Source organism: Calonectris borealis, chromosome 22, assembly GCF_964195595.1.
Source record: "Calonectris borealis chromosome 22, bCalBor7.hap1.2, whole genome shotgun sequence".
In the NCBI taxonomy this organism is placed as follows: domain Eukaryota; kingdom Metazoa; phylum Chordata; class Aves; order Procellariiformes; family Procellariidae; genus Calonectris; species Calonectris borealis.
Genome location: NC_134333.1, coordinates 10,299,385 through 10,318,130, shown reverse-complemented (window position 1 = coordinate 10,318,130; position 18,746 = coordinate 10,299,385). Strand labels below are relative to the sequence as shown.

General features: G+C 65.6%; 2 protein-coding genes across 2 annotated transcripts; both read left to right on the top strand.

The window, feature by feature from the left end:
- The first annotated feature begins 753 nt into the window (after positions 1 to 753).
- KAT2A (lysine acetyltransferase 2A) lies at positions 754 to 8,047 on the top strand. The gene is made up of 18 exons (XM_075171673.1): positions 754 to 1,060; positions 1,879 to 2,002; positions 2,093 to 2,238; positions 2,604 to 2,693; positions 2,840 to 3,021; positions 3,309 to 3,500; positions 3,666 to 3,772; positions 3,913 to 4,020; positions 4,111 to 4,247; positions 4,363 to 4,571; positions 4,646 to 4,772; positions 5,070 to 5,180; positions 5,259 to 5,402; positions 5,716 to 5,830; positions 5,933 to 5,969; positions 6,129 to 6,192; positions 6,411 to 6,495; positions 6,715 to 8,047. Exons 1-18 carry the CDS (start codon positions 848 to 850, stop codon positions 6,906 to 6,908), a joined length of 2,385 nt encoding a protein of 794 aa, XP_075027774.1. The 5' UTR covers positions 754 to 847; the 3' UTR covers positions 6,909 to 8,047.
- Positions 8,048 to 8,529: 482 nt separating this feature from the next.
- On the top strand, positions 8,530 to 13,720 carry DHX58 (DExH-box helicase 58). Its single transcript, XM_075171672.1, has 12 exons — positions 8,530 to 8,736; positions 8,836 to 9,037; positions 9,150 to 9,340; positions 9,589 to 9,705; positions 9,926 to 10,052; positions 10,141 to 10,323; positions 10,409 to 10,665; positions 10,813 to 10,962; positions 11,243 to 11,404; positions 11,757 to 11,947; positions 12,204 to 12,300; positions 12,589 to 13,720. The coding sequence occupies exons 1-12, from the start codon at positions 8,569 to 8,571 to the stop codon at positions 12,766 to 12,768; spliced, it is 2,025 nt and encodes a 674-aa protein (XP_075027773.1). The 5' UTR covers positions 8,530 to 8,568; the 3' UTR covers positions 12,769 to 13,720.
- Positions 13,721 to 18,746: the final 5,026 nt, after the last annotated feature.

The following is an 18,746-nucleotide window of genomic DNA, read 5'->3' as shown; positions in this document are numbered from 1 at the left end:
CATATGCACAGCGCCGAGCATCCCCGGGGGGCCCCGAGCATCCCCCCGGGCAGCCTTTGGGCACCCGACCCCCATCTTCGGGATGGTGCTGGGACACCCCCGTGCGGTACCCACTCGGCCACGAGCCGTGCCGAGCCGTGCCAGCATCCCCCGCGCCGTGCCGTGCCAGCATGCCCCATGCCTTGCGCCGCCCCCCGCCAAATTGCTGGCACCTTCCAGGCGCTGCCCGCTCCTTCGCGACCCAGCCTGCCGCCAAGCCACGCCCCTCAGCGGCGAAATGGGCGGGGACTCCCATAAATGGGTAGGCAGGGCGGGCCACTTCATATATATACCGAGGAGGCGGGCGCATGCCGGGGCTGGGGCGGGGCTACACTCCATATTGGACAGAGGAGGCGGGGCGCTCCCGCGTGACCCCACCCTCTGTCTCCAGTGAGGAGGTGGGGCCTCGCCCCATATTTGGTGGAGAAGGCGGGGCCGCACTCCATATTTGGAGGAGGCCGCGGAGCGCGCCGTGCAGCGCCGAGCACCGCCGAACCGGGCGCGGTACCGGTTACCGGGGGGGGAGGCGGGCTCCTCCGGGCAGTGATGGTCCTGCGCCGCCGGCACCGCCACGGGAGAGGCTCTTGGGGCTGTTGGTCCACGTCGGGCCCGTACCTCGACGCTCTCTGGCCGGTTCACGCCGCCCGCAGCCCCGGGCGGGAGCTCCCGCCCGGGGCTGCGGGTGGCGTGAACCGGCCCCGGGAGCACCGGACCGACCGCCCCCCGCCCCCCCCGCCGCGGCGGACTACCGATCCCGGCGTGCCCGGCGCGCAGGCGCAGTAAACGCGGAGCGCACGCCGGGCCCGGCATGGCGGAGCCGGAGGCCGCGCAGCCCGGACGGCCCCCGCCGGGCCCGGGGACGGCGGCTGGGAGCGGGGCGGCGGCGGGAGGAGCGGGGTCCAGCGATCCGGCGCGGCCTGGGTTGAGCCAGCAGCAGCGGGCCAGCCAGCGCAAGGCGCAGGTGCGCGGGTTCCCCCGCGGCAAGAAGCTGGAGAAGCTGGGGGTCTTCTCGGCCTGCAAGGTGGGCTGGACTGGCACCGGGCAGGACCGGCGGGGGGTGCTGGGCCGGGCGTGGGCAGGGGGTGCAGGAGGGAGATGCAAGGACGTGCATGAGCGGGGGGTGCAGGAGCGGGGTGCTGAGCTGTGCATGGGGTGCAGGAGGGAGATGCAAGGACGTGCATGGGCAGGGGATGCAGGAGCGGGGTGCTGAGCTGTGCATGGGGTGCGGGAGGGAGATGCAAGGACGTGCATGGGCGGGGGTGCAGGAGCGGGGTGCTGAGCTGTGCATGGGGTGCGGGAGGGAGATGCAAGGACGTGCATGGGCAGGGGGTGCAGGAGCGGGGTGCTGAGCTGTGCATGGGGTGCGGGAGGGAGATGCAAGGATGTGCATGAGCGGGGGGTGCAGGAGCGGGGTGCTGAGCTGTGCATGGGGTGCGGGAGGGAGATGCAAGGACGTGCATGGGCAGGGGGTGCAGGAGCGGGGTGCTGAGCTGTGCATGGGGTGCGGGAGGGAGATGCAAGGATGTGCATGGACAGGAGATGCAGGTGCAGGGTCCTCAGCTGTGCAGAGGAGTGCGGGGGGGGGGTGCAAGTACATGCATGGGCAGGGGATGCAGGATCCTGGGGCTGCACACAGGAGAAATGTGAGAGATGCTCACCCATAGGGTGCTGGGTCATGCAGGATGGATGCTGAGGAAAACTGGGGTGGGTAAATAGGGGTGGGTGGGACAGGTGGAGGAGACTTTGTGGGGGAAGTTCTTTGGCCGAAGAAGGCAGCAGCCGTGGCACGAGGCAGTGTATGGGCCGCTGCGTGATGGCCTGTCCTGTCCCTTGTCCCAGGCCAATGACGCCTGCAAGTGTAACGGCTGGAAGAACCCCAACCCTCCCACTGCCCCCCGCATGGACCTGCAGCAGCCGGTGACCAACCTGAGCGAGCCCTGCCGGAGCTGCGGCCATGCGCTGGGTAACCCCCCGCGGGGCGCGCGGGACCTCCCAGGGAGGGGGAACAGTGCTGACCCCCCCCAGTCTCACTGCGGCTTTCTCTCTGCCACAGCGGACCACGTGTCCCACCTGGAGAACGTCTCGGAGGAGGAGATCAACCGGCTCCTGGGTATGGTGGTGGACGTGGAAAACCTCTTCATGTCGGTGCACAAGGAGGAGGACACGGACACCAAGCAGGTGTATTTCTACCTGTTCAAGGTGTGTCTGGGGCTGGGCACGTTGGGCAGGGGTCCCTCAGCATTGCCGGGGAGCTGGGGCTGCTGTCCCGCTGCTTGTCCTCTGCCTGCTCTGCTGGGAGCTGTGCTCTGGCTGTGAGCCCACCAGCCCAGCCGGAGACCTGAAACGCTGACCCTGTCCTGGGAGCGACTGCTCTCCCGGCCTTGAATTCCCCTGGGAGGGAGGTTTCCAGGGAAGAAACGGGCATGCTCCGGGGTGGACCGTGGCACCTTCCCGGCTGTGTAAATCGGTGCAGCCCCGCAGCAGCGTTCTGCCACTTCCACCGCTCGTGGTGTGCCTGGTCTTGGAACCTCGGTCCATAACTGTGTCCGACGGTGTCTTCGCAGCTCCTGCGGAAGTGCATCCTGCAGATGAGCCAGCCTGTGGTCGAGGGGTCCCTGGGGAGCCCCCCCTTCGAGAAGCCAAACATTGAGCAGGTGAGACCGTTGTCAGGCTCCACATTGCACTGATGACTTGTCCTGTGTTTTGCTGCTCTTGCACGGTCCCCTCCCTCTTTGGGCGGCAGCACTGAAGGGTCTGGTGCAGCACCCAGTGCCCCTCCACCACCCCTTCCTCTCCCCAGGGAGTCCTGAACTTCGTCCAGTACAAGTTCAGCCACTTGCCACCCAAGGAGCGGCAGACCATGTACGAGCTCTCCAAGATGTTCCTGCTCTGCCTTAACTACTGGAAGCTGGAGACGCCGTCCCAGTTCCGGCAGCGCTCCCAGAACGACGATGTGGCCACCTACAAGGTCAACTACACAAGGTGAGAGCGGGAGGGAGTCTGAGCCAGCCAGCCTGGGGGTCTGCCCGTTCCTCCCACCCCTGCGTGGGCCTGACCCCTGACTCCTGGGGTCTTCACCTCTCCCCAGCTCTCCCAGGCGAGGAGAGCAGGCATTCAGTGAGGAGGCTGCTTCCAAATAACGTCAGCCGTGACCCGCCGGACGCCTGCTCTCCTCGTCCCCGCTTCCAGCGCTGTTGTCCCAGGAGGGATGTGGGTGCTCTGGGGTCGTGGTCCCAGACCCATCACTGGAGCGTGTTCTTGTCTCCTAGGTGGCTGTGCTACTGCCACGTGCCGCAGAGCTGTGACAGCCTTCCCCGCTACGAGACCACCCACGTCTTCGGGCGCAGCCTCCTGAAGTCCATCTTCACGGTCACCCGCCGGCAGCTGCTGGAGAAGTTCCGGGTGGAGAAGGACAAGCTGGTGCCTGAGAAGCGGACGCTGATCCTCACCCACTTCCCCAAGTAGGTGCCCGATGTGGGGATGGCTGCTGCGCCGCTGAGGAGGCTCTCCTCCCTCGGGGTGCTCGCACACTGAGCGTGACCGCCTGCGCTCCCCACCGCGTGCGGAGCTGTGGGGCTGTGCGTGCCCAGTGCCTGCTCACCGGCCGACGTGCCGCTCCCTGCCAGGTTCCTGTCCATGCTGGAGGAGGAGATCTACGGTGAGAACTCTCCAATCTGGGAGGCCGATTTCACCGTGCCGGCCACAGAGGGTGCCCAGCTGGTGTCTCGCCCAGGTACCTCAGGGAGCAGCCCCCCAGCTTGGGGGCTGTAGGATAAAGGACCGAGGTGGTGGGTGAGCCTTGGCCAGTGGCTGGGCTGCTGCGGCGTGGCGAGCTGCTTTCTGGCAGTCACGGGCATCGTTGGTCTCTTCCAGCCGCAGTCAGCACCGTTGCTGTGCCCACCACTCCACTCTTCAGCAAGAAGCTCAGCAACAGCAGCTCTGCCGCGAGCATGGACGCCAGCACCCCAGAGCCCCTGCCAGGTAGGGCCGGTGTGAGCCCGGAGCCGGGTGAGCTGGGACCTTCCTTGGTCCCTCCCGGTGCTGGATGTGCCGCTCTGCTCCGCGCCCCAGGGGAGAAGCGGAAGCTGCCCGAGAGCCTGACGCTGGAAGATGCCAAGCGGATCCGCGTCATGGGAGACATCCCCATGGAGCTGGTGAACGAGGTCATGCTGACCATCACAGACCCCGCGGCCATGCTGGGCCCCGAGGTACGGGGCGAGGGGCACTGAGGAGGCACCGGTGCTTTCCTGGCATGCTGGGGCCTGGCTGGGCTCCCCCCGCGGAGGGTGTGCTGGGATCAGTGAAACCCCCCGCACCCCCCAGACCAGCCTGCTGTCGGCAAACGCGGCACGGGACGAGACGGCCCGGCTGGAGGAGCGCCGTGGCATCATCGAGTTCCACGTCATCGGCAACTCACTCTCGCAGAAGTCCAACAAGAAGATCCTGATGTGGCTGGTGGGCTTGCAGAACGTCTTCTCGCACCAGCTGCCCCGCATGCCCAAGGAGTACATCACTCGCCTCGTCTTCGACCCGTGCGTGGCTCGGGGGTGCGGGGGGAGCCGGCACAGGGGGGGTCCTGTCTCACCCTTGGCCTCGCTGCCCACAGGAAGCACAAGACCCTGGCACTGATCAAGGATGGCCGAGTGATCGGGGGGATCTGCTTCCGCATGTTCCCCACCCAGGGCTTCACGGAGATAGTCTTCTGCGCGGTCACGTCCAACGAGCAAGTGAAGGTGAGAGCGGGGAGGCGGGTGGTGGGCATGGCACAGGGGTGGGGAGGAGCGGGGCGGTGGGTGGGGGGCTGCGGGGGGAGCAGGATGGTCCTGCTGTAGGTGGGAGAGTGCGGGGGTGTCCCAACCCCTGGGGTAGCCCAGACCCCTCAGTGCTGGCCGGCCCCGAGCGGCAGCGATTGCTCTGGGGACGTCTTCCAGCTGCCTGTGTCCATGGGTGGGAGGGGACCATGCATCCCGTCCGACCCGGGCTGCCTGGAGGGCACCGGGGGGGTCCCTGTCTCATGGCCGCTCCCCCAGGGCTACGGGACGCACCTGATGAACCACCTGAAGGAGTACCACATCAAGCACAACATCCTCTACTTCCTCACCTACGCGGACGAGTACGCCATCGGCTACTTCAAGAAGCAGGTGGGCTCCTTCCCCCGGGGCGGCTCCCCTCAGCTCTCCTGCCCACCAGCCCCCTCCCACCTGCCCTCTCCCTCCTAGGGCTTTTCCAAGGACATCAAGGTCCCCAAGAGCCGCTACTTGGGCTACATCAAGGACTATGAGGGGGCGACCCTGATGGAGTGTGAGCTGAACCCCCGCATCCCCTACACCGAGCTCTCGCACATCATCAAGAAGCAGAAGGAGGTACCTCCTGCGGGCGGGCGCTGCCGGGCTCTGCCTGCTCTGGCCCCTGCCAGCCGCCTCCTGAAGGCAGGGGAGAGCTGTGGGGATGTGTCGGCCCTTGGGAACTGTCCCTTGAATCTCCCCTGGGAGGAGGCTCCTGGGGCAGAGACGGGACACTGCGGTGGCGTTTATGGTGGTCGGGGTTGGCTCCGGCCCTGGGCAGTGGGTGCAGCCGGTGCTCGGCCTGTGGGGTCCTACATCATGGTTTGGCTCCCTGGAGCATCCTGCAGTCCCTGCTCACCTCCCCACTTCCAACCCCCCTTTCCTGCTCCAGATCATCAAGAAGCTGATTGAGAGGAAGCAAGCGCAGATCCGCAAGGTCTACCCTGGTCTGACCTGCTTCAAGGAGGGCGTGCGGCAGATCCCCATCGAGAGCGTCCCTGGCATCCGTGAGTCCTTCTGGTGGGGAAGGGCTGTCTGGCAGGAGGGCTCCGTCCTCCCTCGCCTGTGGGTGTGGGGCAGATGTGGTGACATTGACCCTTGATTTCCAGGAGAAACGGGATGGAAACCGCTGGGGAAGGAGAAGGGGTGAGTGCTGCGCAGGGGGCGGGTGTCCTGCAGCAGCTGGGCTGCGGGGGCTCGGCTCAGGTTGCTCCTCGCTCCAGCGCTGGGATGGGGAGGTGGGAGCACTGGGATGGAGAGAGGCTGCCCGCCCTCGGGCTGATGGGTGCTGATTTTGTCTTGCAGAAAAGAGCTGAAGGATCCAGACCAGCTCTACAACACCCTGAAGAACCTCCTGGCCCAGATCAAGGTGCAGGCAGGAGAGAACCCTCTGCTCCGGGGTGCCCGTCCCCCTGACAGCCCTCGGAGCTGCCTCCCCTGGGACAGGCTGTCCTGGGCTATGCTCTTGGGGGGCAGGTGGGGTGACCCAGCACACGAGCAGGACCCCTGTGTGCTGGGGCAGGCAGGGGCTGCCTGCGGTGGCTGCTTGTGCTTGCTGCCATAACCTACCCCCCGCCCTCTCCCCAGACCCACCCCAGCGCGTGGCCCTTCATGGAGCCAGTGAAGAAGTCGGAGGCACCGGACTACTACGAAATCATTCGCTTCCCCATCGGTAGGTGGTTGTGCCCGGACCCCCGGGGCAGGATGGAGGAGGGAGGGCTGCAGCCCTGCTGTCTGCAGGATCTGTGCCGGGGAGGGGGTGTCCTGGCTGGGGAAATGGGGTGCTGGGAGCCCCAGGACAGCCCAGAAGTCAGGACCCTGGGCTGGTGTCCAGCTCCGTGTCTGGGGGGGCACAGAGGCCTGGGGGGTGCTGACCCTTCCCCACCCCCAGACCTGAAGACCATGACCGAGCGCCTGAAGAACCGCTACTACGTCACCAAGAAGCTGTTCATCGCTGACCTGCAGCGCATCATCACCAACTGCCGCGAGTACAACCCGCCCGACAGCGACTACTGCAAGTGTGCCAACACCCTGGAGAAGTTCTTCTACTTCAAGCTCAAGGAGGGGGGGCTCATCGACAAGTAGGGGAGCTGGCCTGGATGCGCCTTGGCTACCGGCACCCCCCTGGGAGGGGCAGGGCTCCCCGTGGGACCTGGCCCCACTCCGTGGGCAGGGGCTGCTGGAGGATGTGTTACTGCTGAGCAGCCTGGGGGAGCTGGGCCTTCCCTCGGGGGGAGCAAGGGGTGCCTGCTGCTTTTATCCCCAAGCTGTCAGCTGCCTCTCCTGGGGGTGTGTGAGCAGCAGGGCTGGAGCCGCCTCATCGGGATCTGCCCGGGGCAGGGGTGCAGTGCTGAGTTCCTGCCTCTCCCTGGGGACTGGGAGCCCCCCGGCACCAGCGCTTCCCTCCTCCCCAGGATTATGCCTTCTGCCCCGGCTCTCTGCGACAGGGCGGGGGCACACAAGTGCTTTGGTTTTCTGCTTCCGTCCACGCACAGGCAGCCCCTGCCCCTCTCGTTGAATGTATGGCAGGGCTCAGCCCTGCCTGCCCCCGGCTGCAGGCAGAGATGCTGCTCGTGGTCCAGGATCCTGCTTGAGGGGGTGCTCTGGCCCCAGACCCCCAGCTCCTGCTGCCTCTATCAGCTCTTCCGTCCCTCTGGGGGCAGGTCTGCCCCCAGCCCTGCCTCTGCCCCGGGCAGGGGCCCAGCCGCAGTCTGTACAGTGCTCCCTGCCCATACAGCCCTCCCTGCTGCTCCTGATGCCAGCCGGGACTGCCTCTTGCCTGGCCGGAGGCGGTGAGGGCTGGGCTGCCCTGGCTGCTGCTCCGGCTCCTGGGGCAGGGGGATGCCCGGTGCTGCACTGGCCGCCGCCGCCACTGCCCCTGCTCTGCCCCAGCCGGGAGCCAGCCTCTGCCCCTGGCGCTGGGGTCGGCTCCTGCTCGCCTCCCCCCTTGCTGCCCCCTCCTTGCGCCTCGCGGGCCGTGTTCCCCCCGCGCCTCTTTGGGCGCTGGGCTGGGGAGCGCCCCACCCCAGCATTGACTTGTCCCCCATCCTCGCTTGGTCGCCTACTGCCTTACCCCCCGTGCTGCCATGGCTGTGTGGGCGCTGGAGATGCTCTGCGGCTCACTGGCCTCGCCGGGGTGGGACCAGCCCCCGCCACCCATTCCATTTGACTGTTGTTTTGTTTCGTTTTGTTTTTTTTTTTTAGATAAATGTCCTTGTGCAGACCCAGCTGCATCCTCGTGTCTGGCCCCGCAGTTGGTAGCCTGGGATGCTGGGGAGGGTATCTGAGTTGGGGAGAGGGACAGGAGCAGCTCAGTGCGGGGAGGATGCAGAGGCCCCCTGGACCGGGCGGGGGTGCACGGACTGGTTGGGGTGTGCCGGGACTGCCAGGGGGCAGGCGCCGGTTGGGGTGCAGGGGGGGCTGCACCGGGGCGGCGGCGGGAGCTCCGCCCGGTTTCGGTTTCTGTCCTTGGCCGGGGCTCCCGTGGCGGGTTCCCGGGCCGCTGCGGGCCGGGCAGGCGCCGGGGGTGGGGGGGCCGCGGGGGCGCGGGCAGCCCGGCTCAGCGCGGCTCAGCCCCGCTCGGTTCGCCCTGGCCCGGCTCAGCCCGGCCCCGCTGCCCGCCTGGTCCCGGCAGCGCGGCCGGCGGGGCCCCCCCTCGCTGGGCCCCGCTCGCTGGGGCTCCGGCAGGACGCGCCGCCCCGAGTTTCGTTTCCCGGCCGGGACCGGCGGCGGCAGCGGGAGCGGGATGGAGCTGCGGGGGTACCAGCGGGAGGCGGTGGCCCCGGCCCTGCGCGGCCGCAACAGCATCATCTGGCTGCCCACGGGCGCCGGCAAGACCCGCGCCGCCGTCCACGTCTGCCGGCAGCATCTGGAGAGCCGGCGGGGCGGCAGGGTGGCTGTGCTGGTTAACAAGGTGCCCCCCGACCCCGGTCCCCTGCCCCGGGGGTGATGGGGCCCCAGGCTCCCGGGCGCTGGTCCTGGGCAGGGGCTGAGCGGGGTCTGGTGGGCGCAGGTGCACCTGGTGGACCAGCACGCCAAGAAGGAGTTCCACGTGCTGCAGAAGGACTTCAGGGTGACGGCCATCAGCGGGGACAGCAGCGACAAGTCCTTCTTCGCGTGCGTGGTGAAGCGGAGCGACGTGGTCATCTGCACGGCCCAGATCCTGCAGAACGCACTGGTCAGCGGGGAGGAGGACATGCACGTGGAGCTGACGGGTGGGCGCGGGACCCCCAGAGCTGCTCTCCCCATGGCCGGGCTGGGGACTGCCCCAACTGAGCCTCTGCCATCGGCGCAGCTCACCCCGCTCCCCTTCCTTGCCTGGTGCAGATTTCTCGCTGCTGGTGATAGATGAATGCCACCACACGCACAAGGAAGCCGTCTACAACAAAATCATGCTGAATTATCTCCAGCGCAAGCTCAGCGGGCAGCAGGACCTGCCACAGGTCCTGGGCCTGACGGCGTCCCCCGGCACCGGGGGGGCAACCTCCTTCGAGGGGGCTGTAGAGCACATCTTGCAGGTGGGTCCTGCACCCCTGGTCCTGCACCCCCTGTCCTGCACCGAGACAGGGTGCAACGGCCCTGGGCACAGCTTCTCCTGGGGCATAGCGGTATGTCCCTTGGGGTGGGCATTGATAACCCAGGGTGCAGGTGCTGGGCAGCACGGGGGAGACATCCCCGAACTTGCCAGGGTGCCAGTGAGCACCACGCGCCACATTGCCCTGGGCTGCCAGGGCTCAGGGCTGGAAGTAGGGTCTCACCCTCTCAGATCTGTGCCAACCTGGACACTGAGAAAATCACGTCGGCGCAGGAGGAGCTGCAGCACCTGCAGAGCCACGTCCCCCAGCCCAGGAAGCAGTACGACCTCTGCCAGGAGAGAGCGCAGGTGAGGGGCGGCTGGGGGCTGTGTCCCTCCATCCACTTAGCATGAGCCAGTCTGAGGAATCACCCGACCCCGAGCTTTGGTGCAGGGGGATCCCACAACCATCTGGGTCCTGCCATGCAAATAGCCCCTAACGCTGGGCCAGGCGCTCTGGGCTGCGCTCCAAGGCTGTCCGGAGCAATGTCCCCGATTCCTTGGGTCCTGAGCCCCTCTCTGCTCCCAGGACCCCTTTGGCGAGCGGCTGAAGAAAGTGATGGAGCAGATCCAGCAGTACATGGAGATGCCCGGCCTGCCGCAGGACTTTGGCACGCAGATTTACGAGCAGCGCATCGTGGAGCTGGAGAAGAGAGGTAAGGAGGTGGCAGTGTGGGTGCGGCAGGGCAGAGCCGGCAGCCGTGGGGCCAGGCTGTGACCGTGGTGTGCCCTGGCCCTCGCCAGCGGCAGAGGCGTTTTGTCGCAAGATGCGGGTGTGCGCGCTGCACCTGCGCAAGTACAACGACGCTTTGGTGATCAACGACACGGTGCGGATGATCGACGCCTTCCAGTGCCTTCAGCAGTTCTACGCCACCGAGCGGGACATGAAGGACCCCACTGAACGGTTCCTCACCACCATATTTGAGGGTAATGGAGGGGCCTGGAGGGGGGTTGGCGCTGGCTGCGTTTGGGGGGGCGGAGAGCCCCCCTGACACCCCGCTCCCCTGCGCAGAGAACAGGACGAGCCTGCAGGCGCTCGCTGGAGACCGGCGCTACGAGAACCCCAGGCTGGGCAAGCTGGAAGAGATCCTGCAGGAGCACTTCCAGCTCCTGGGCGCTTCTCGCGGCATCGTCTTCACCAAGACCCGGCAGAGCGCCCACAGCCTGCTCAGCTGGCTGCAGGACACGGCTGCGCTCTGTGGGCAGCACATCAGGGCTGCCGTCCTCACTGGCGCCGGCTACAGCAACCAGACCAGGCACATGACGCAGGTGAGCAGAGGGTGGGAAGGAGCTGGACAGGATCCCGGGAGGGAGCCAGCCCTAACCCTCTCTGCACACTTCGTGGGTGCTGCGGATGCTGCCTGGGGCTCAGAGCCCTATGCAGCTGCTGAATCATCATCCCCCCTCTCCCCCCAGAATGAGCAGCAGGACGTGATCAAGCTGTTCCGTGAGGGAGCCCTCAACCTGCTCTTCTCCACCAGTGTGGCCGAGGAGGGCCTGGATATTCCCGAGTGCAACATCGTGGTCCGCTACGGGCTGATGACCAACGAGATTGCCATGATGCAGGTAGCTGCCCGGGGTCCCTCCAGCCACTCTGCCTGGCCTCATGTGGGCGGCAGCCTGCTGGGACGCCCCAAAGCCACCGGGGTGGGACATGGGGGCTCTCGCATCCTGCGCCCGCTGGCAGCTCCCTGGGGATGAGCCCAGCCTCTGGCAGAGCATCTCCTTGGCGAGGTGCAGCGGGGCACGGAGGGTGGATCCATCCTCGTGAGGTGGCACGGGGAGGCAGGGGGGGTTGGCCACGGCCCTCCTCTGCTGACTGCAGTGTTTGGCCCTTCCACTGCAGGCCCGGGGCCGTGCCCGTGCCAAGAACAGCATCTACTCCATCCTTGCCAAAGCCAACAGCAAAGAGGTCTCCCGTGAGCTGCTCAACGAGGACCTCGTGGAGCTCATGGAGAGGGCGATCAGAGCGGTGCAAGCCATGCCCGAGCAGGAGTACCGCCTCAAGGTGAGCCCTGGGCACAGCGCTGAGCACTGCCCTGAGCACCAGGAGGGTCAGGCAGCTCCTGCCCGCATCTACTGCTTGGGCACAGCCCTTTGCACCCTGGTTTTGACCGTCTGCTCTCCCCCTTGGGCAGCACCGGCTCCTGGGTGGGGGTAGCATCAGGTGCACAGGGCAGTGCGTGCCCATCCTGTCCTGCCCATGCTGCCCTGCCCATCCTGCCATGCGGCTCGTGTTCTCTGGGACGGTGCATCTCTCTGTGGCCGTGTGTCTTGCCACGTCTGCCGTCTGTCCATGCCCATTGCCCTGCGCTGACCCCCGTCCTCCCTCCTGACCTGCCTCCCCCTGCCATCTGCAGATCAGGGAGCTGCAGCAAGTTGCTGTTGCCAGCTGGCTAATGAAGAAGGCCAGGATCAGCGAGAGGCAGCGGCTGCACGACCCGGACGCTGTTTACCTCTACTGTGTCAACTGCAACGCGGCGGTGTGCCGCGGCAGCGACATCCGCACCGTGGAGGGCATGCACCACGTTAACATCAACCCCAACTTCGGGTAGGAGCTGGGCGCTGGCAGGGGCGAGCGGGCAGAGCCCGGCTGTCAGGCGTCACTTGCACGAGGTGCCGCTCTCTCGAGGTGCCTGCCCAGGACGGGCAGGGGGTGGCAGCAGCCTGCTGCCAGCGCTTTCTTGGGGACACTGGTCCAGGAAGGTCGTGGGGGCTTTGTAGGACTGCACGACTACGGTAGCACACCCCCGTTTCTGTCCCCTGGACTGTCGTCCTTAGAGTGTCTTTCGGCCCCTTCCTTGCAGGTTGTATTACAGAGTTTCCTCTGGGAAAATAGAGTTCCAGCGGACTTTCAAGGACTGGGAGCCAGGCTGCTGCATCGCATGCAGTGAGTGCAACCAGGTGAGTGTGGCAATCCCCCCGCAGCTGCAGCCCAGTCGGAGCTGGAGGGGCAGGATGGGCAGTGCCTTGGGTCCCAGCTCCTGGCTGAGGCATGGAGCTGTATCTCCCTTCAGCACATGCCTGTGTGATGTGCGTGCTGCACATGTGGGACGTGGACACGGGCAGCTGTCACCACAGGGGGACGAACCCCGGGAGCAGGGAGCTGCCTCCATCCCAGGTGTCCATGGCCCTGCAGCCCGTGGATGCTGCGCCGCGGGCTGCGTGACTGTCCCCTCCCTGCCCACACAGGACTGGGGGATGGAGATGATCTACCGGCAGGTGAAGCTGCCCATCCTCTGCATCAAAAACTTTGTGGTGGAGACGCCGGCTGAGAAGAGGAGGTACAAGAAGTGGAGTGCTGTGACGTTCCCCATCATGGAGTTTGACTACCTGGAGTACTGCTCCAGCACCCACGGCCAGTCCTTCTAGCGTGGGCTCTGCTCAGAAGAGAACTATTCCCAGGCCACCTCCTGGGACAGTGGGACCCTTCCCGTCGCCCTTGGCATGGGACTTTCCCTCCAGGCCCGTGCAGACAGAGAGCCATGGCTCGCTCCTCTTTTCCTCGCTGGACTGAGCTGTGCTGCAGCACATCCCTTGCTAGTGCCTGCGACTGCAGGAGGAGGCTTTGCTGCGCCCATGCAGAAAGGACAAGACACTGGGATGGGAAAGCACCCGAACCCTTCCCTACCTGCTGACAGCTGCTCCCCATGTTGCTGCCTTCCCCTCCTGCCCCACAGCGCTGCCGGGCTCGAGAGGCTGTCTCCATGGCCAGTACACTGCCCTGCCAGGGGAACCAGCCATTTCACATGGGCCCAGGACACGGCCCAGCGTTTCTCTGGCAGCTTCTGGTCTGCTTTGTGAGTTTGATGGTCCTCCATTAAAAACGTGTGTGCGCACTGGGAACGAGGGAAGCGTTGGCGGTTCCATTCATCGCGAGAGCTCGCTGTGCGCAGGCAGGTTCGATGCGGGACAGCACTCGCACCGGAGCCGGACCATCCCATCGCCTGTCAGAGAGCCGGATCCCACCACACACCGCGCTGGCAGCGCGGCGGTCCCCACGGAGGCACCTGCGAGTGCCTGGAGCGAGTTGCATGTGTAGGGTGGCCCCAGCCCTACCCCTCCCTGCAGACACTGGCCTGAGCAACCCACCTCACCCACCCACCCGAGACCAAACCTTCCCGTGGCCCAGAACGAGCCTCAGCCCCTCTGGGGCAGCTCAGCCCTGCAGGAGCGCAGCCTGCAGCTGCGGCTGCATTTGACCCTCTGGCAAGAGCTGCTGAGGCTGAAAGGGGCGGCCAGCACGGTGCAGCCGGAGTCGCCCTGCCTGGGCGCCCGGGCTCGGGGAAGGGGTTGTGTGCCCTGGCCCTGCCCCGGCAGCGCCGGCTGTGCCCGAGGGCTGAGCTGGGGCGCCCCGGGGAAGCGGGGCTCGCCGGGCCCCTTGCTTCCGAGCCGAGGAGGCTGAGGGAGCCGCAGGGCTTACGGCAGGACCCCGGGCCCGGGCCCAGGCCGGCGTCGGGGGGGTTTCGGTGCCGGCGGTCGGGGTGCCCGCGGCCGGGCCGGGATGCCGCAGCCCCGGATCCCGCGTCCCCCCCCGGCGTGCTCTCCCGCCGACGGTCGCTAGAGGGAAGCCCCGGCCCGGCGCGTCCGTGGGATGAAGGCGATGCCCGGGGAGCCGGGGGACGCCCGGGGCAGCGGGCCCGGCCCGGCCCGCGGCGTGCCCTCGCCGGCGGGAGGACGGTCAGCCGGGGTGGGTGGCAGGGAGGCTGCGGCGATCGCACCCGCCGCTCCGTGCGTGCCCCTTGCCCGCGGGATCCGGCCACGCGTGTCGGTGCCGGCCCGGGGACCTCCCGCCCCGGTAAGCAGCGCGGTTGCTCGGCGGGTTAGGGTCGCTCCGGGCGCCAGGGGGGTTCGGGGGGAGGCGGGAGTGCTGCGGCCGGCGGTCTGCCCGTGCTCCCAGCCCGGTCCTGCGGGGCACAAGGGGCTCCCCCGAAGGGCGAGGGGCGGCTTTTCCAGCGGACATCGACGACTGCAGGCGCAGGCAGAGGCCCCTGGATGCCTGAGCGAGATCTTTACCCAAAACTCGTCCCCCCTCTGGGCAGCCACCCCCGGGAGCGCGGCACCCGGCACTGCGGCCACCGGGGCTCCTCGCCGTGGGCCACTGCCGGCCGTTATCTCCAGCAAGGACGCGTGCTCGGAGCAAGCGTGCTGCTCCTGCCTGACTTCGAGGGCAGCGGCTTCTGCCGTAATGAGGCATAGCCCAGTTTCAGGTGGCGTTAGCCCCGGGGGAAACACGGAACCAAACTCCTGTTCATCAGAAACTGGGTAATGAGGCCGTTTGGGTTATTTGTAGCTCTCTGTGGGCTGGGATGGCCTCTCCTACCTCTCCCCAGGCAGAATCCCTCCTGCAGGGCCCCCAGGTCCTTTTGCTAAGCAAAAACTGCCCTGATTTGTGCTTGGAGAATCCAGGCTGTGAGTTAACCTGACGGGTGCCTGCAGCACCGGGTGGTATGACCCCTCACCAGCCTAGATGGATCTGGTTGTCCACTTTGGTCCCCAAAACCAGAATTTCTGCAACATTGACCCAAACTTGCCCATTTTTGAGGGGGTACACCCAACCCCATGGGATACAGGGCCAGGACAGCATCGCTCTGTGAGATTCTGTGGGTTTTGCAAGTGGGTCTGCATCCAGCCTCTGCTTGTTCCTCCCTGTGCATCTCTGCTTTAACACCAGCCCCATCTGACTTCTCCTTCTCAGGGGCTCGGTCACCTTGGGCCTGGCGGCAGAGAGCAGCCAAGCTGCAGCGATCGGTGCTGCGACCTTGGCTGGCGTCCTTCAGAGCTGGCATCCTTCAGAGCTGGCGTCCTTCAGAGCTGGCATCCTTCAGAGTCAGCCTCGCGTGGCTGAGTCCCCAGGCTGCCTGTGGCCGGGCCAGCCTGCGTGAGGGTGCGGAGACATGCATCCCTGCGACCCCCGTTAATCCGCCCTGGCTGTCACGGGCAGCCTCCTCCGAGTGCGCTGTCGCTGCATCCCTCAGCCCGGGGCAGAGGCAGTGGCTGCTCCCCTCTGATCAGCCATTCAGGTCACTCCCGCATCGATCGGGTCTGGAGTGTGCTGATAAACCAGCTTCAGAGCCACAGGGACTCAGGGAGGCTGAAAGTTCGTGTCTGACCAGGTCTGCTTGTCGTGGGGGTGCCCGAGCACGTCCCCAGCCCCAGCCTGCTCCCGGCAGGCTCTCCCTGTGCATCGGCACAGTGTCTTTGCTTTGCATCGCTCATCTGCTCCCCGTGGGTCAGACCCCCAGCTGGGGGTCCCTCTGCTCCTCCCCTCCTTGCACAGCCCAGGACCACGCACCCCCAAGGGGGCTGCACCCTGTCCTGTGCCACCCCGCTCCCGTCCCCCCTGTGGCATGGTGTGGCCGTGCCTCCGCGGAGAGCGACAGATGTACCCAGCCCTTCGGGCAGTGCCAGGCAGGCTTGTCCTGTGATTAAACCAGCCTGAAGCCCCACTTCATCATTCCAATTGCCCTGTCAATAACCGGGTATCAGAGAGGGCTGCTGGACTGGTTCTTGCGCACTGACACATCCCCTGTCAATAACCTCTGGATTTAAGCCTGTGGCTCGGAGCATCTTTGCTTATCTCAGCTCTCTGAAGCACTTACGTTCCTGGCCATCATAACTCCCTGCCTGTAAGTGGAGACAGGCACCATTAGGCCCGCAGCAAACAGCTGCTGCAGCAAGTTTTGCTGGCAAAAGTGCAGCGAAGGTGTTTTCTACCTGCTCTTTTGCAGGTGAGCTTCCCGCAGGCTGCCAGGCCAGGGCTTGGCGTGGGGATGGGCCCAGCCCCAGAAGCACCCACATCCTCCTTCCCCAGCACCTCTCGTGCCTCTGGCAGCCGTGTGTGCTCACAGACCTCTCCAGAGCGAGGGCAATGCAACGATTTATTTTTATACAGCCCATTTCATTTATCATCAGTGCATCAGAAAGCGACAATTCACCTTTCAATGCACCAGCTGAAAAAAACTCAGCTCCACTCTGCTTGGCAGCGCCTCAGATTGGCCCTTTCCTGAGGCTGGGTGTTTAGCGGAGACTTAGAGCTCAATCTGTTTAGCTTATCGAAAAGTAGCCTGAGATGTGACTTGATTACAGTGTGCAAGCACCTTCCCAGGGAGAAAACTGCCAGGTATTAAAGGGCTCTTTAACTTAGCTGAGGAGGAATAATAAGAACTGAGGGCTTGAAGATAAAGTCAGATAAATTGAAACTCAAAATCAGGCGCAGGTTTGCAGCAAGGAGGGTGCAGAGCGGCTGGAGCAGGATCCCTGGGCACCTTTCTCAAAGCGATGCCCTGGCTAGACCGCGGGTCCGGGTCCGGGGGTCCTGACCAGGGGGGCTGCCCTGCTCTGCCCCTGCAGCTCTGGCCCTGCGTGGACCTGGGCTTGGGCAGCAGCAGGATCAGGCCGGTGGCATTCATGGGCGAGAGGGATGGGGAACCGAATTTTCCTTCCCAGGCACATGTGAAAATCTCGCTGTCGCGCGGTATCTCTGCCGGAGCCTGGGAGCATGTCATCCCCGAGGTGACCTTTCCCGGGACAGCTGGAGCCTCCCTTTCTGTACCAGGGGAAATTCCAGCCTGGTGAAAACTGCTCATCGTGGAGGAACTCGATCCTGAAACCCAAAAGCCCTCTCTCCATGCTGCTTCTACCTCCCCTCTCTTCTGCTGCCGGGAACGTGTGGGAGCCCGCAAAGCGCGCGGGGACGTCCTCGTCTTGCCCAGCTCCGCTGTCCCCGCGACCGATGGCTGCACGTCTAACGATTCCCTGCTGGGAGTTAATCTTGACTGTTAGCATGTCAGGTTGCTGGTGGATTAAACAAGGGGATTAGCATCAAACAATTTCCCTCCCACCCCGAGTGGAGAGGCAGGAAATATAATCACTGTGGTTTTATTCTGCTTAGGCTAAAAAAGCTCCCTGGCGTGTGGCCGGGCGATGCCGGCCGGGCAATGCCAGCCGTGCCGGTGGCACAGGGAGGCACGTGCCCAGGGCGCCGCGGGGGCAGCATTGCCTCTGCCGCCCACGGGCCCCCCCAGCACCGTGACGGGGATGCCGAGATCAGGGGCTGCTTGTCGGAGGGGCTTGGGGAGGTGTCCCTGCTGGGTGGCACTCGGGTAATTGCTGCAGCCTGCGCCCGGGGTGCTGGGTGCAGCCGCGGCTGGATCAGACCAACCCATTGCCCAGCCGTGAGGGGTGCGTGTGTGCAAGGGCTGCTCTGCTGGGCTCGGGGCAGGGGCTGCAGCCATTCACCAGATGCCCCCCAGAAGGGCACAGAAGCCGGGGCTGGAGAGGAGGAGGCTCCCAGCCCCCAGGCAGCAACCAAGTGGCCTGGGCTCAGCTGTGGACAGCAGAGGATGGAACAGCCTTGCAGGTGAGAAAGCAAATCTCTCTTCCCAACAGCTCCCAGGTTCCAGAGCCAGGGAACGGTGACGCAGCTCTGATCCGATGGCTGCGGTGCTGCAGGCTTGCCAGCTTTCATCCCAAGCTTCCTCCCCACCTGCAATCACAGGATCCACTGTCGGCACCGGGGCACAGCACTGCCCTCTCGGTGCCCTATCTGTGCGGCAAAGACTGGGCAGATCCTCAGCTACTGGAAGCCCGAGTGATTTACAGCCTGTAGCCCATGCATGATCCCAGCCCCGCTGGGGCTGCACAGGGGCAGGGGCGATCCCGGCACGTCTCTGCTGGGCAGAAGAGCAGGGAGGCTGCAGGTATCTCCCTTCTCCAGTGCTGCTGGGGGATTTGCCTCTCTTATTCTTGCCATTTTTTAGGTGACTCTGCATTTGGCCTGTGCATCGGCGGGACGCGGGGAAGGGAGGGGATGCAGCTCGGTGCGGGTGAGACCCAGGGACGGCTCGGCGGGTGCCGGCACAGCCCGGGGCCCGTGGGGAGCTGCGGCACAAGCTGCAATATCGGAAAATTCCCAAACAAAATTTCATGCACTAAATCTCAGGGCTGTGATTCTGCTGAGACCTGGCTTTATAATTGGATCTGTCAGAAACCCGTCACACTTAATGTGCGGCTGCCAACATGCCGTGCGGCTCCTCGCCGCGCTCCGCGGCCAGCGCTGGCTCTGCCCCTCTCCCTGCCCCTTGGCGGGCAGAGCTCCCCAGCCCAGCTGCGCTGCCCGGCCGGGAAAGCCTTGTCCTGACGTGCCCATCACCCCAACCTGCTGCAGAAACATCCCCAACTGCTGCTGCCCAGCCCAGGGACCGGCTGCGACGGGAGTGCTGCTCACCCCACCCATTCCAGACGCCGACCCCTTGGCATCCAACATGCCAACAGCTCTCCCCTCCCATTCGGAGCAGTGGACTGGGAATACCCAGTCTCCTGCCCCACACCGGTGCTGCCAGCTGCAG